General features: G+C 31.2%; 1 protein-coding gene across 2 annotated transcripts in view; it reads right to left on the bottom strand.

The window, feature by feature from the left end:
• The window catches only part of LOC118186594 (uncharacterized), a 29,363-nt gene extending 14,250 nt beyond the window's left edge, over window positions 1–15,113 (bottom strand). Inside the window, exons 1-3 of one of the 2 annotated variants that reach the window (XM_035356704.2) lie at window positions 14,867–15,113; window positions 13,517–13,545; window positions 3,394–3,489 (exon numbers count right to left, since the gene is read on the bottom strand). In XM_035356704.2, the coding sequence (XP_035212595.1) occupies window positions 3,394–3,489; window positions 13,517–13,545; window positions 14,867–14,912 (171 nt within the window). In that variant the 5' untranslated portion in view covers window positions 14,913–15,113. The remainder of the gene's footprint in view (window positions 1–3,393; window positions 3,490–13,516; window positions 13,546–14,866) is intronic. The other variant, XM_035356705.2, reaches the window with a different exon arrangement.
• Between the last annotated feature and the right edge of the window lie 1,941 nt (window positions 15,114–17,054).

Consider the following 17,054-nt stretch of genomic DNA (forward strand, 5'->3'; position numbering starts at 1 on the left):
ATACAGCAATGAAGAGCCTTTTCTCAGCAAATGGCACTGTTTAGTCAACTGCTCATATATTCTTTCAAAATACCATCATTTGTAAACTGACTACTGATAAGTAGCAGGAGAGCTGATGAGAAGACGGACACTGAAAAACACAACAGCCATGGGAAATCCATTTATTGAATTGAATATTATTTTTTTTATCTGAAGAAAAGCTTCCATACATTGGTTATTTAATAAATGTAAACTGTCATAAAATAGGCTTCGTAAATTATTTTCATCACTTAGGCCTTTCTGAAGACACTTTAATTAGCCTGTTGAATAAAAATAAGTAAATAAACTAGTAAACAATTAACCATTTCCTAGAGCTTGCAACATTGTAAAAAAATTGCTTTGCTTGTGGATGTTTGTATCTAATATTTCACAGGATGGGTACTGCCACAATCGACTCATAGACAGCAAATTGTTAGATGTAGTTCAGCTTTATGTTCCTCAGTAAATGGTATGCTTACTTTATGCCTAATCATATATGTTACCAAGTGGCTAAATTTACAGCTAAGTGATATTGGCTATTATCAGTATAAAAGTGCAAATATTCTTTATGTATAGTTATGCATCTTTTTGCTACATTTGTTACAGTTATACTAGAAACATTCAAATCCATAGAAAGAATTATGAATCATGCTTTACTGCATGAAATTAAAGATATACCAGTGCAACTCTTCCATAAATCATTTTGATGTCTTCTCACATACTTACAAAATGAAATACAAAAACTCAAATATTAAACCTCATTAATTTATAAAAATGCAAATTAAGTTTCATTTTAATATAAAAGAATTTTTTTAGACTTCCGCTGTCTAACATACATTATGTATATAAAATGTTCTTAAACAGTACGAATAGTTAAAATATTTAAACATTTATTATGTTTTAAAATATCATATCAATACATGCATTAAGTAAATAAAGTTCTTTAAACTGTATGTAAACTGTAATAAAAATGTGTAAATATATTACTATTCTAAGTTACATTACTTGATTCAAAATACATATTTGTGACAATTCTGGAACATTTGGAATTAATCCTTCATAAAATAAGTCTTAAAAGTAAATCACTGTCACCAACTTCAAAATTTAATACAATGTTAAATAAACATGAAACCAAGCAGTTTTTAAATAAATGAATATTTCTCTGCATGCTAACTGATGTGTTGTAAAAGACGTCAATTAAGATTTACGTACTTCTCCACTAATAATTTTTCAGATCTGACCTCAGCATTTTCTAATACTTTTACCTGAGTTGTAAATAAGAACCTTAAAATGATCATTTTAATAACATTTTAAGTGATTACTTTTAAAAATATTTATCTACGAATTCTTTGAAGAATTTATTGTTTAACTGAAATGTTTCAATATCAAATTATACTGATCTCAGAATATTCATTTAAGATAGAATACAGAAAATGAGCTGAATGATTTGTTTTACTGTATATATATACAGTAATACAATACATATATACAGTTTAATATATATGCGTGTGTGTGTGCTGTAGTTTAAATGACATCTATATTTTATTAAAATGACAAGCATTAACCTGCCTATTAATACATTCAAATATTTTATGTTTTTCTCTCATTATTAATAACTGAAAAGTGCAATGTACTCTCTTTTAAAGTCTAATTTTATGTCACATTATAGAGCTGGCAGCAGAAGAATAAAATCAAATTTTGCTTTTAAAGTAAAAATACTCTCCTTTCCATTTTTATTCAAATCCAGCTAACAATGAGGTTAATGACGTTGAAATAAATGTCTAACACGATTTAAATAATAAGGTAAATTAGTACTTTCTCGCACATTTTAAAGAGAAGGACGAATAAATTTCTCTTGCTGTTTCATAAACACTAAACAAAAACATTCCTTGTACAAATAAATCATATATAAAAACAAAAGTTTAACATTGGGGGTAAAAAATGCTAAAACCAAAAGATACATATAGTATAGTAACATTCATGAACTACTATTAAAAAATGCTGCTTATCTGCATATATTATTAAAAATGCAAATTATATTCAGTTACATTTGATAAACATTATCTTACTAAACAACTTAAAACCAAAAGTGATATTTTAATGTTTATTCTACGACTTCTGAAAAAAGAAGTAACTTTAGAAAAGTGATGTGTACACACCACTAGGATGGAGACCATACCATGAAAAGCTCTGAGGACAGTCAGGGCTCCATGGATCACAACATGACAGCTGCTGTTTAACATAATGCAAAGAAAAATTATATTTTTAAATATGAAAATACACAACTAAGGTAATTTCAAATTTACTTCTTTGAAACGTGAATGAAGAGCAACCTGCTATGTAAAAATGCATTTAACTGGGAGTTACAAACAATAAATTAATGTAACTTACATTAATACACTGTCTATCACAAGAGCCCTCATCTACAACAAGCTGTTGACACAGAAATAAGCCCCTTTTCATAGAAATAACTTCAAGAAATTATTGAAGAATTTCAAATTTGCCATCTTGATGCACTTTATAATGCATTTGGAATATATATATTTATAAATCTATATTATTTTTGGTTACAGTAAAATACTCATTATAACATTATTTTGTCTTTCTTGTGACCAACATTTGCTGAAAACACACGACTACCACCATTTTTCACTTGGCTCATCCTTATTTGAAATGAGTAAGGTCTGTTAAGAGGTTATCACACATGGCTACAGTCCCTGCTAGGTGGGACTTAGAAAAAAAGAGCCCGCCCGACGGGAAGTCCCGCGTAGCTACGGAAGAAATGTTGCGGTTACGTGGGATTTTTTCAAACCTCACCGAAAATGTCTCGGGTCCCGGGCAGAGACAACCAATCAGACGAAAGTTCTGCTTCTGAAGGATCACGTGATCCCGATTTAAGCGATAATCGATTACTGTTTGACGTTTTAAGTCTTTGTAGTAAGTGAGAATTACAATCTAGCTACGTGTGTTTCCTGGAATTGTGCGGGTTCTGAGAATTGTCCCTTTCGACATCAAGCCCCGCACAGCTGAAACATAATGTGATTGGGACCTTATAATAGTAAGCATTTCTAGTAAAGATAGTAATTCTTGTGAAAGACAGCCAGATACATATTAATAACTACAATATATTTAACTTTATAAAATTACATACAGGAATTCAAAACCAATAATTTTAAAACCACAACATAAAAAATTTCATGTAAAAATATTTTGCTAAAATACTTAATTTAACAAATTCCTTTTTAAATTAGCAAACTTAAGTACAAAATACAATAGAAAAAGTGATGAACTATAATATACCAATTTTCTTATAAAATAAGAAAATACAAATTTTAGGAAATAAAATCATACAAAAATTACAGTAATGCATCTTACTTCTTTATGAGGTTTGTATTTTTCATATTTCAGAATTAAATCACAGAACAGCAAAAACTGGTTTGTAGTTCTTTGTTCTTTTCCAGATGTCTCTTCCTAATAAAATTTTTAGTATGTTAGAAAATGAATACATGCTATAAAAATTTCAAAAATACTTTCAGAATGACAAATTTACTTTTTTAAGAACTGCTACTTTATTCACTTAAAAAAAAAAAAAAAAAAAAAGAGAGAGAGAGAGAGAGAAGAGGTTTTGGTTCTCTTGCATTGTCCACCCAAACTTTACAAGAATCATTGGACAAAGTGCTGTATCACCAAAGAAGGTAAGCCAGAATTCAGCAAAAATGTATTGATCTGACAATGCACTAATGGCTGACATTACACCAGTGCACCATCTATCTAGTAATTTGTGCGGTTTTGAAATTTGAGTTAATGTTTTTTTAAATGAATTGCCTGATAATGAAAGTTACATCCCCTCCCAGAAATATGGCTTTTTGCCTACTACAAGAGTGCAGGAATGCAAATTCAATGGAATTAATTTGTGAAGTTCTTTAAAAATTTTTCTGAAGTTAGAACAGCTCAATATTAATTTAAAACATATGTAACAGTGCCAGTTTGTTCTACAATTCTGATCTCCCCTTTTTTGAAACACAGGGAGAAGACCAAGGAAATAACAAGTTGTGTTTTATTAAATTTAGTTAATTTGTATTGTTTTATGTAATTTTCAGCATGCTGCAATTTTATTAGATTCATATACTGATGCAACTATCTTGGTGATTTTGTACAGATTAAAGAGCAAAAATTACTTCTTGGGTGCCAATTGGCAGTTTTCACTTTTTTTTAATTCACTCTGGTTACTCTGAATGTCTGCTTCATTTTTCAAACTGTTGCCACCAAATATTAGTGCTCTGTATTATATTTCAGAAATCAAATAATGAAGAATTTGTATAAATGTATGTATGTTTCTCGCATTGTGATAAAGCAACGGTACCAAGAGTCAACAAATTTGGAATAAAGTAATCCTCCTGCGAATACGGGCATCTGGAAGCCCAGATTTTAAATCTGGAATTTGTTTCATTATCGATTTCATATTTTGTAAAACTTTAACAATTTTTTTAATTAACAAACTTGAGGATTTCAAAGCGAGCAATAGCAATATTATCCAGAAAAAAACATTTTTATGGTTCATGTGTAAAGAACATGATATTTAATAAATAAAGGTAATACACAAAATGTTAAAAGCACACCTTTGGAAGTAATTTAAAATCCAAAATCTTAGGTTTTTTTTTTTTTTTTTCCAAATTCTTAAACTAGCAATATTTATTGTAAGTTGGCATAGATTAAAGAAAACATACTTCAGCAATTTAAAATACAGATTTTAATTAATAAATGGCTAATCTTTGGAATATGGCAACAGGCAGTTTGGCAAAATTTTGGTAGGCGATAAAGGTTACTACCTAGGACTTTGGCAATAATGTGAGAAATACCCAGTTCCAATTACGGATTATTTTGTCTGAGAGAAATGAGAGATCATGACATATGTCATGTGACATATATGGACGAATCACAGTTCTTTAATCAGAAAAAGAGGGGAATATGGAAAAATATCTGCAGTACTTTATAGCATTTTGTATTTAGCTTCATTTTGTTTTGTGTGAAACAGTGTTATTTAATTTTTGGATCCCATGGCCCTATCTAAAGTGAATTCGAAATGGGTATTTAGTGGGATTGAAAGGGGTAGTGATAAGTGTTTTTTGAAGGTTGTGTGAGATAGAAGTAAAGATTGCTTATTAAGTTTTATTAAGCAGTATATTCTACCTGGTACAATAATAATATCTGATTGCTAGAAGTCATATGCCTGTTTGGAGGATGAAGGTTTTCATCATCTTGCTGTTAACCATAAGTATCATTTTAAAGATCCTGAAACATGCGCACATACGAATGAATACGATTGAGATTCTGAAGAAGATTAGGTAAGTTAGTATTTTTAATCATTTGAGGATATTATTTTTATGCATTGTTCTAAATATGAGGAATAAATAAATTAATATGCTATTATTGGAAAATTGTTATTAGCAATGAATTAGTTTAAAGTAATTAGGATTGTGAGCTAATTTTTATTCATTTAATGTATGTGTTTATTTATATTTTAAGTAGTGTTTTTTAATTTAATTATATTTTAATTAAATGATAGTGATTTTGTGAATTATATGTTTGTAGCATTTTGGAATACATTTCAGTAGAAGTAAACGTGCATGGCAATAATTTAAATATTTGATACTAAGTATTTGCAACCATTTTTAATGTTTGCGTTATAAATTCGCAGGTGACGTTTATAATAGATAATTTAGAGGGAAAAGTTTTTGGACATTTTATTTATTTTATATGTGCAAATGTTCATCCTTGGAAAGGGTATATACTTTTTGGCGATCAGGTAATTTCATATATGTCCTTTTTACAGACTTTAAAGATTCACAAAATTTTCAAATTTATGAGAAAAAAGTAGTGTACATGGATAAAGTCAAGAGTGTGCGCAATGCCATTTTTGTGCAATTCTAGGATTTTTTTTAAGTGAAAATAGGTCGACGTGTACATGGTTACCGTGTATGTGCCATTCTTAAAAATGCGACAAGGAGTTTGCGATTCTGCACTTTCTTTTAATTAATTTAATTATATTTTAATTAAATGATAGTTATTTTGTAAATTATATGTTTGTAGCATTTTGAAATATGTTTCAGTAGAAGTAAACGTGCATCGAAATAATTTAAATATTTGACACTAAGTATTTGCAACCATTTTTAATGCTTGCGTTATAAATTCGCAGGTGACGTTTATAATAGATAATTTACAGGGAAAAGTTGGCTAACCTTTGGAATATGGTAACAGGTAGTTTGGCGACATTTTGGTAAGGCGATAAAGGTTACTAGCTAGGACTTTAGCAGTGTACATGGATAAAATAAAGAGCGTGCGCAAAGACATTTTTGTGCAAATCTGAGATTTTGTTTTTTAAATGAAAATAGGACAACGTGTACATGGATACCGTGTATGTGCAATTATTAAAAACACGGCAAGCAGTTTGCGATTCTGCACTTTCTCCCAATTTCGCAATGATTAAGCACTTTTGTTCCATAAAAGTTCTAGCATAAGTGTAATTCGGCTAGCTGGAAAAAATGTTGAAGGGGAGAAAAAAAAAGCCTTTACTTTGTGAAAACAAAATGGCGTCCAAACAAAAACTAGCAGTTTACTATAGCAGGGTTGGTCGCCAAACTTTCACAAAAAAATTGCCAAGTTACCATAATCCAAAGATTAACTGAAAAGTTTTTGGATATTTTATTTATTTTATACGTGCAAATGTTCATCCTTGGAAAGGGTACATACTTTTTGGCGATCAGGTAATTTCACATATGTCCTTTTTACCGACTTTAAAGATTCACAAAATTTTCCTGCATTTTTGTGCAAATTTTTCTAATTTATGAGAAAAAAGCAGTGTACATGGATAAAGAGTGTGTGCAATGCCATTTTTGTGCAATTCTGGGATGATTTTTTTTAAGTAAAAATAGATCGACGTGTACATGGTTACCGTGTATGTGCCATTCTGAAAAACGCAGCAAGGAGTTTGCGATTCTGCACTTTCTCCCAATTTTGCAGTTAATATTCGTCATGATTAAGCACTTTTGTTCCATAAAATTTCTAGCATAAGCGTAATTCGGCTAGCAGATTGTTGGAAAAAATGTTGAGTAAATTAAAAAAAAAAAAAAAAAAAAAACATGTCTTTACTTCGTGAAGACAAAATAGCGCCAAAAAAAAAAGTAGAAGGTTGCTGTAGCAGGGTTGGTTGCCAAATTTTCGCCAAAAATCGCCAAGTTACCATAATCCAAAGATTAACCTAATAAATATGTATTATGCAACACACTGACAATCACATTCTTCTCCAAATCCTTCTATTTTTTTTTCACTTTTCTTCTGCCCAAATAAGCTATGCTTTCAATTGGGGGGGGGAGATCAGAGAACTGCAGACGCAGCATCACTCAAACCTAAGTAATAAACACATCTCATTGTTGTCCCATTTAGAAATTGTAGAGTAAAATTCAGCATTACTGTACATATTTACTGCAATCTCGTCAAGCTCATATTTTTAAAATTAGGTTTAAGGCAATAAGTTGCACGATTTGTTTATAAAAATAGTTGGAACTTGAAATATAAAAAGAACGTGCATGAATATGATACCCTTGGTTTGAGTGAACGACTGTTATGAACATGATTGCTTAAAGAATGGTTATGTGAATGATTGTCAAAATTGGCAGCTTCAGCTAAGGTGGTTGTGATAACACGCAAGTACCTTTTCTTAAAATGGCTACTGTTTTCCATGTGTTGTGCAGGTGAAAATTTAGTCGCCAAAAAGGTTGGGCGGATAATGCAAAGAGTATCCCGATTTTATATACCTAGGTTCAATTTTACATGAAAAACTAAATTTCATAACTCATTTCATGAATAATTCCACTGAAGTGAAATCAATGACAATCAATTACTGCATATAAGACAGCCAATTTAAGATAAGTGCTGCTCGATGGGATGCACAACATGCTTTGTTTGTTTAATATTTAAAAGCTCATCCTGTAACAATATTTACTATACAGGTACCAAATATGTCCTATACAATTGGTATAGAATAAAATCCTTACTAATTTCTTTTGCAGCAACATGGAAAAAAATAATAAAATAAGCCATTGCTCGCTTTAAAATCAGAGTTTCTTAATCAAAAACTCATAAATACAAAACATGAAATAGATAATAAAACAAATTCTAAATTTAGGTTTTCAAATGACCATATTCAAGTGAAGACGTACGTTATTCAAAATTTGATGGCTCAAGGTACCATTGTTTTAAGATACAATAGCCTGACGAACAAATATTAATTTAGAAGTCAAACAACAAAAACCAGTGTTATATTTTCCAAATTTTCACAGGACTAGTTTCGATGATTTTACCTATATCTTATCTCGTTCATTTGCACTTTCGCAGCTGAGGTTGATGGTTCAGTAAAACCATCGAAACTAGCCATGTGAAAATATAACGCTGATTTTTGTTGTTATAAATAAAAAAATAAATCAATACCATTGTTTTATCAACAATATGAGACAATTACTTACATTTACGCAGATTCTTCATAATTTAATTTCTTTAAATATAATATAGGGCTCTAATATTTGGTGGCAACTATTTAAAAAGTGATTGTTTATAGTGAACCAACGCAAAATACAAAAATGAAATTAACAGCCCTTCTGGGAAAAAAATATTAAATAATGGTACCACAAAGCTTTAATTCATTGCCAGTTACATGCCATTATTTAATTCTTAAGCCTAATACAAGAAAATTTGAATAATCTGCAACCACTCTGCAAATATATGGAATCTACTTGGAATAGTAACAGATGAAATAATGAGTTTCAGAAAATTCATAATGCCAAATTTTATGGTCTTCTTCCCCCCATACGTACACTTAGCAAAAAAGAAAAAGTGGGGGGACAGTTCTATATCTTCCGATCTGCTGGGCTGATTGATGAAACTCAAATGTATAGCACTGTTCAATATAGGAATTTTGACAAAAAATTTGACTTCTCTGAAATGACATGCCAATGTTTGTCCATATTTCGATTCTACGACTCCATCTCTGCTATAATTGATCAAAATAAACTTTATATCTTTTAGTAAATCACAATACTTCATATCTTAATTAAATCAAAACAAAATACAGTCAAAAGTCGTTAATCCGGACTCGTCGGGACTTCGGCAATTCCGGATTATAGATCATCAGTTTAAATCTGGTAAGATGGCATGCAGAAATTATAAAATTAAAAATATGAAACCATAAGAACAATTATGATAATAAAGAAAAATTATGATCTAAAGGGTATCAAAATTTACAAAAAAAAAAAAAAAAAAAAAAAAAGGCTTAATATTTATTTGTTTACTTTATTAAATATTTCTTTCAATGTAAGTTGTTTTAAGTTGCTTCGTTTCATGTGATAATACTTTCTCTTTAATTCTATAAACAGACATAATTTCTTGTTCAGTTACAAAGTTCCGCTGTTCAAGTCCTATAATTGCTGTGTCGAGAATACCGACTAATTTGTCAATCGAAATTTTTTCGTTTTCAACAACCTCTGTGTCACTTTCTTCACTATCGGAAGCAAATTATAATGACGAGGAATTAAATTTAAATCATATCAAAGAGGGAATACATCGAGATGAAATACTACATTTAGTAAGGAATTATAAGCCAAATAAAATGAAAACATCTGCCCTGAAGATAAGGATAGTGCTGACAGATCAACTTCCAATTCATTGCGCACCGCTGCATTCCCCCGATATTCAGAATCGGAATTCAGAAGTGCAGAATCGCTCATGCCGCTTTTTAAAATGGTAAAAACAATTGGATTTTTGTTAATTTTATTGTACTTTTTAAATGAAAATAGGTCGATGTGTACATAGATAAACTCAAGGGGATGCACAGTGCCATTTTTGTGAAATTCTGGGATTTTTTTTTTAAGTGAAAATAGGTCGATGTGCACATGGATAGCAAGTATGTGCAATTCTTAAAAACGTGTCACGCAGTGCGTGATTCTGCACTTTACCCAAAATTTTATTGCCGACTTTTCATCATGGGCAATTTCCAAATTGTTAAATCCATAGGATATCAAAAAAGGATTTAAAAATTAAACTAGTATTTTAATGGTGTCTCAAGAAATATAGAATTATATAAACATACGCAATCTGAAACCAGCGCGTACGCTAGATTTGACGCACTGTTAAATGAGCGCATTTGCTAAGATTTGGCGCTTTTGCACATATATTTTCGCTGCAACTTATTTACGGCCTTCAAACAGAAGAGTATCATTTTTTTTTTTAACCTTAGAGATACTCATCCTTTTCCAGCTAACTATACATAAAATGGGAAGAAAGGGGTAACCACTTTCCCTCTTAATCACCAGTTACCTGTCTCTTATCAGACTATGTAGTTTCCAGGTCTAAAACCAAATCATCTTCTATTACTATAGATACATTTAAAACCCGACTATTCGACATTGAATTAACCAGAATATTTTAAAAAATTCTACATATTCTCCAAAAATTTAAGCAAATGAAAGACTAGTAAAGCCATCATACAACATATACAAGGCTACAACAAAAGGATAAGTATGACATAATACAATCATAAGGTCTTTCTCTTAATTTTATGATAATCCAGTTTAGTTTTAATAGAGATGCCACCTATATGGTTACCTGGGAACCGTTATTCATTTGGCCAACCGTTTATTTTCATGACACCATCGTCTGTTAATGGAATTATTTTGTGCACACTAATGACTGTTATTGCAAAGCTGCGACAGTTTTAGCTCCTTTTCCTACCGTGCTTCACAAATTGAAACATTTAGTTAAAAAATGTGCTTTTGTCTTTTCTTCAACTCAAAAAAAAAAAAAAAAAAAAAAAAAAAAAAACCTACTGAATTTGGACAAGTGGTGCTATCCTGTTCTCTCTAAAAATAACGATTCCTTTCATAGTTTTCATTTTACTTTTTCAGGTGCTAAGATCAAGTGTATCTCAGATTAAAATCTGACATGACAATTAATGGTATACTGGTTAGGAGAGCCGAGTACGATGTCCATCCCTCCGCAGGAGGTAATGATGGCCAACTATTAAGTACCTCCACAATAAAAATGGCCACCACTTCTTGCCTTAGGAATGGCCCATCTTGAAAAAAGACAAAACAGTGGCTGTCGTTCGAAAAAAGTTTTAATAAAGAAAAATATAAGTTAACTATTTACCAGTTTTTCCTCATATTAAAAAGAAAAATTCTCTATTGGAACCGCAAGCAGAATTTTCACAAAATTACAGAATCATGGGCATCAAGAAAAGTATTTCAACGGATACTATATGCACCTTTATTTCAGAGTTGATCAACTTTCAGTGTTGACGGGATTTCATAATAGGCTAAGATGTCTAAAGCCCATAAAAATATATCAGCTTTTATGTTTGAAATTTTTTTTCTCTTTTTCAAAATCTCATATCTGATAATCCAGCTGATAACAAATGAGACTCCCCCCCCCCCATTTTAGCTGAAACTGCAAAATCCATTCATTTAGCTTTCACTAGAAACTGCATTTTTAATATGCTTAATTACAATATATAGAATTTTCACATATTAAGCACTTGGCATTTTCCAGGCTTTCTGGATAGCTGAGATTTTATTATATGACAATGGACAAACAGAAGACAATTCAAAATTTACAGGCACTTAAAGTTGAAATACCACTTAAAACTAGTTCTCTGAAACTACAGTACACTTCTCTCTCTCTATATATAAGATCAATGAACCAGACAACTACTTGGTACATCTACATACAGACAAACCAATGATCAAATCAAATTACTCCAGGATAAATATATTTAAATACTGCAAGTGGTCCAAAACTAATACTGGTCAATATATTAGCAAATAAAAATCTAACTGCCCTGATATTTATTCTGAAATCCATAACTGCTTTAATAAAACTACAATCTTAAGATCATTAAAAGCCATAAAAAATCTACCAAAACTAATAAATTCAAAGATAACTACAATGCAGATTACTTACCAAAACTAACAATATTACTTCTGCAAATTATCAATGAAACTGTAGTAACTGACATTGATAACAGCTATAATCATACACAAGGAATCAATTTTTTGATAAAATTACCTTATGAAATTTATTTCGACACTATTTTCTTGATTTCTTTAAAATTTACAATCAGTAATAAATGCAAGGCATGTTTTCTTAGATATGAAAAGTTTGAAAAAAATAAGAAATTACACATTTCAAATGAGAACACTATTTCAATGCAAATATTTCCCACATACTTTTCTTTAAAATATGCATTATTTCAAGTATTAATTTCTAAATTCTTAATAATCAAGATGGAAATAAATTAAGAGACTGAGAATCTCTTAAAGTAGAAAAGAAAATAGCAGACATAATTCACAAAGATTTTTTTTTTTAATTCCATACTAGATTCAATATCAAATTTTAAAAATCCTTAAAATTCAGTTTATTTAATATGTGTAAACTAGCATAATCAAATTAAAAATTAGTTCCTCACATAATCCTACATGTTCTGTCATTATTAGTTCAAAAACTAGTTTCTACATTTTGACCACCATCTTTATAAGAATTGGTTAAGTACCATCTTTTATTTTGCAATATACGAGGCTAAGTACCGTTTTGAAAAAAATTTCGAATCCAATTTTATTTTTACATGAAAATACATGTCTTAAACTATTTTTCAACATAGTTTCCGCCAATGATCAAACACTTGTCATAGCGGGTGACCAGTTTTTGTATACCATCGTCAAAGAAACTTCCCGCCAGTTTCGATAACCACGACTCCACAGCATTTTTCGTGCCATCGTCAGATCCAAAGCGCTTGCCACCAAGCTCGGTCAGACACAATTTCGAACAAAACAGTACGTGAAATTTGTGGAAATGCCTCTGAAAGAGTTGTCACTGTGAAGCGTCTGTTCTCATGAATTGCTTCATCAACTTTCCTTACCAAATCATCGGTGACAACAGAAGGCCGACCACTCCGAGCCTCGGCGTGGACATTTTTTCGACTTGCATTAAACATTCTTACCCACTTTCTCACCATTCCATCACTTATCGCGTGTTCACCGTGAACTTCTGTCACTTGACGATAAATTTTGGCCGGTTTAACATTCCTCGCGTTCAAAAATTTAATCACGGCACGAATCTCACAGTCAGCGGGAGAGCTAATTGTCTTAAAAGATTTTGAATGTGCACAGCAAACGGAAAACATAACATACAGCAACCAAAATTGCGACAATTGAAAGTCAGTGAACAAGAAAGACTAGTGCGCATGCGCGGGACGCCTACCACAGCGCTGCTACGGCGCTAGAGTGAAACGGTACTTAAGTTTCCGAATACGCTACGTATTTGATTAAAAAAAAAAACATTTTTAAAGAAAAATACAAACATTTCAATCATTACATGCAGCACAAGATAGATTTATAGACAAATGAAAATTCAGAAAGGAACCTTTATAGTAAAATGTAAATGAACTACTTACATCACTATCTCCCCATTTTGCTTTCGTATCTAAAAAGAAATACAAAACTACAATTAAAATCTAGCTCTAGCAAAATATGAGCATTAAATACTAGCATGTTACATATAAATATAAGTTACATGTCACATTAATAACAAATATTTTCATTAATTATAAATTATTTCATTATTCATAAATATTTCATGCTTCATTCCTATTTCCCGTATATTTCCAGATGAAACATTCGATCCTCGAAAAACACAAAAGTTGATTTACATGCTTCTATAAAACCGATTTGTACCACTTTTTTTACTAATGTTTTATATATTATATTTCGTAAATTTGAAGATCGAAATATTTTCAATAGCGGCTACGAAGAAAATGATACTCATCGTCACGAAAAGCAAAGCTTATACCACTTGCTCCTGTAACATCTATAGTACCTTGCATGTGCCATTAAATGGTAGGAAAAACTGTAGTTGCTACTAATGTTAAGACCAAGAATCTTATAGCTGCAGCTTCAGAATATTAAAGTAGCATGTTAATTGATAATAAATCCTTATTTTGCATCTAAGGCGATGAAAAACATTACTTGCATAATTTAGTATTAATACGATAAATTGGCAACTATACATATGAGGAAAATTTATTAATGTGCGTAATAATTAATTTTCATACGAGAGCTTTCTATCACTTCTCGAAAATGAGAAAATACAGAATAGTTCTGCTAGGAAATAAATAAAGCCACCTTATTATGAAATTTATACGTTTAAAATTTTAACACAAACTCGTACTACAATCACATAAAATTAAGTATTTTATAACACTACAGTAATTTTCATTATAGTAGATCACAAATCTAAATTCTGCATTCTTAGAAAAATTTAAATACTTCGGGCAAACGACACACTGATTTTAACTATTAGCTACAATTTGCAGGGGGGAGAAGAGACAGAATACAGTATTTCTGGTATTGTCAAATATTTCATATAATAACAATAAGAAAAACTTTATTCTCCAGAACTGCGATACGTATTAATTAGCATCCGACGGATAACAGTAAAATGGCAGCTAAACAACGCGTCAAAAATTGTAGGCTCACAATATCGTAGGTTTACTAGCATTACTTTCGCATTAATTTACCATCAAAATTATCCAATAAGTTATATAAAAGAAAGGCCCAGTTTAAAATTTAAACACAATTCAACTAAAAACAAACTTCGTAAATGTTCAAACAAAAAATATTTAAATTGTAAATATGATAAACACAAAATCTTTTACCTCAAAAAACAATTCGAAATCATTTACAAAAGGAATTTTTACAGCATAAAATATGCTACATTAATTAGGATAAAAGAAAAAAAAACTCACTCTGAAAAAAATCTTCCATATCTAAATGACGCCTTGAGTCAAACATAAAACAAATCCGAAAAGTTACAGATAATTACAGAAAATTTATCAGCTTCAATTCACTACTGAGTGTAGTTAATAATGATACAGCAAAACAGCTTATTAACACCTCTCTGTAAAATTACGTTATATTCTTAAGTTTCGAAGATTTTCCACAATACACACAGTAACACACCACAACCAACGACAAACTGGCGTATGAAATTTAAGAATGTGAGAGTGACTGCCAGATTTCAAAACTTAGTTAATAATAAGTTCCAACTTCTTCTTCTTCATGGGTTTAAAAAGGACACTGGAAACTCACTGCAAATGAAAATATTTTTTTATTCGAGTATTTCTTGATTGTTTCCAAGAAAAAGATTACTTGAAAGAAGATTCTCACTTGATAATTAAATTTGAATGTATGAAACTGCAATTAATTTCTGAAAATTTCAGAAGTGATAATGTTTCTATAATGCTCAAGGAAGAGGACCCACAGATCGCCGGGCGCGTATTTCCAGGAGTTTGAACAATTATGTACAGCCAAACGCCAAATGTTTACGGAAAAGTGTACTTTGCTGTGATTGGTTGGAGGGTTATCTTTTTCACGCCAAACTGGACCTGGCGCCAAATACGTAAATCTAGTAAAAATAGAAATCGTATTCCGCCATTTTCGTCGGTGAGTGTTTTTTCTGCACGTGCTAATTCTTAATTTGATTTTGTTATTTGTATTATTTTTATTATTTTTATTATGTCTTTGTCTAAGCAAACAGGAAAAATGAAAATACTTATAATCGGAGATTCGATGATAAAATATTTAAAAGAATATTTATTGCTGAATTTACTGGATTATGAAGTTCATTTTCATTGTTTTCCGGGTGCTACGATTGAAAGGTTGACACGCAAGATAACCTTGATAGACAATCAATTTGAGTTAGTTTTGGTTCACGTTGGTACCAATAACTCTTGTGACACTTTGGATGATATTTATCATAAATATGATTGTCTGCATAAGGTTATTGAGCGTTTAAACCCGAAGATCATTCTCTTTTCAGGTGTCCTCCCGCGTGAATGAAATTTATTCGAGAATGGTTTCAACCCGTACAGTTTAAAGAAGCTGAACAGAAAATTAGCTCGGATAAACACTAATCTCTTCGAAGCATTCAAAGGCCGAGAAGCTTTTTCTTTTTGCAGATCTGGTGAGTACTATTGGAGTACTTGTCTGTCAAGAGACGGATTGCATCTGAACCGTAAGGGTAATGCACAGCTTGGGAGAATTTTTGTGAAGGACATAAAGAGCGTTTTGAGTGTGAAATCCCTTCCAAAGGTAAGTGCTACATCTTTTTCCTCTGTATCTGCTATTGAGTTTCCAGCTTTATCCACTGTTTCAGGAAAACATCCTTCTGTACCTATCACGATTTTGGATAATTATCCTCGTGCTTCTGTCATTTCAGATACTTCAAGTACTCACTCTAAACCTCTTTATTCAAGTGTTTTGAAACGGGTTTCTTCTGTTTGCAGCACTTTGGATAGTCATCCTGATACTTTAGGCTTATCAGATTCTAGTGTTTCAGTTTTGTGTGCTCCTTCAAGTGTTCCTTCGAAACCACTTTATTCAAGTGTTTTGAAACTTTCGCATGTCTGTACTACATTGGATAGTCGCCCTAATGCTTTAGCATTATCAGGTGTTTTGACTGATTTGGATAACCATCCCAGTATTTCAGTATTGTTCGATTCTCCTGATTTTCTTTCTAAACCTCTTTATTCAGATATGGTTCTACCAACACGTCTTTGGATAATCATGCCAGTGGTTTCTTGTTATCGGATTTTCCAGTTCTTGAGCCTATAGCCGACACTGTTTCGAGTATTCTTGACATCACTGCACCAGTTTCTCAGAATTCCAGTACTCCATCTGTTTCTCATTTTTCTGCTGATCCAAGTGTATCTGTTTCTCAGCTTTCTGGTTCTTTGTATCCTGTTACAGTTGCTTCCGAGCTTGCAATTAATTCCATTTCATCTGCTTTATCAGATTTTCCATTTCTTGAAAGTGCTGTTAATATTGGTCCAAATAATGTTGATGCCATTGCATCTGTTCCTCAATTTTCTGTTGCTTCTGTGCTCAATTCTGAATCTTCTGCTTTTCAGGTTCTCACCTATTCTAGTTCTCCTG

The sequence above is a fragment of the Stegodyphus dumicola genome, chromosome 4 (assembly GCF_044657685.1).
Source record: "Stegodyphus dumicola isolate Sdum_Otavi_A_Nest chromosome 4, ASM4465768v1".
Taxonomy (NCBI): Eukaryota; Metazoa; Arthropoda; class Arachnida; order Araneae; family Eresidae; genus Stegodyphus; species Stegodyphus dumicola.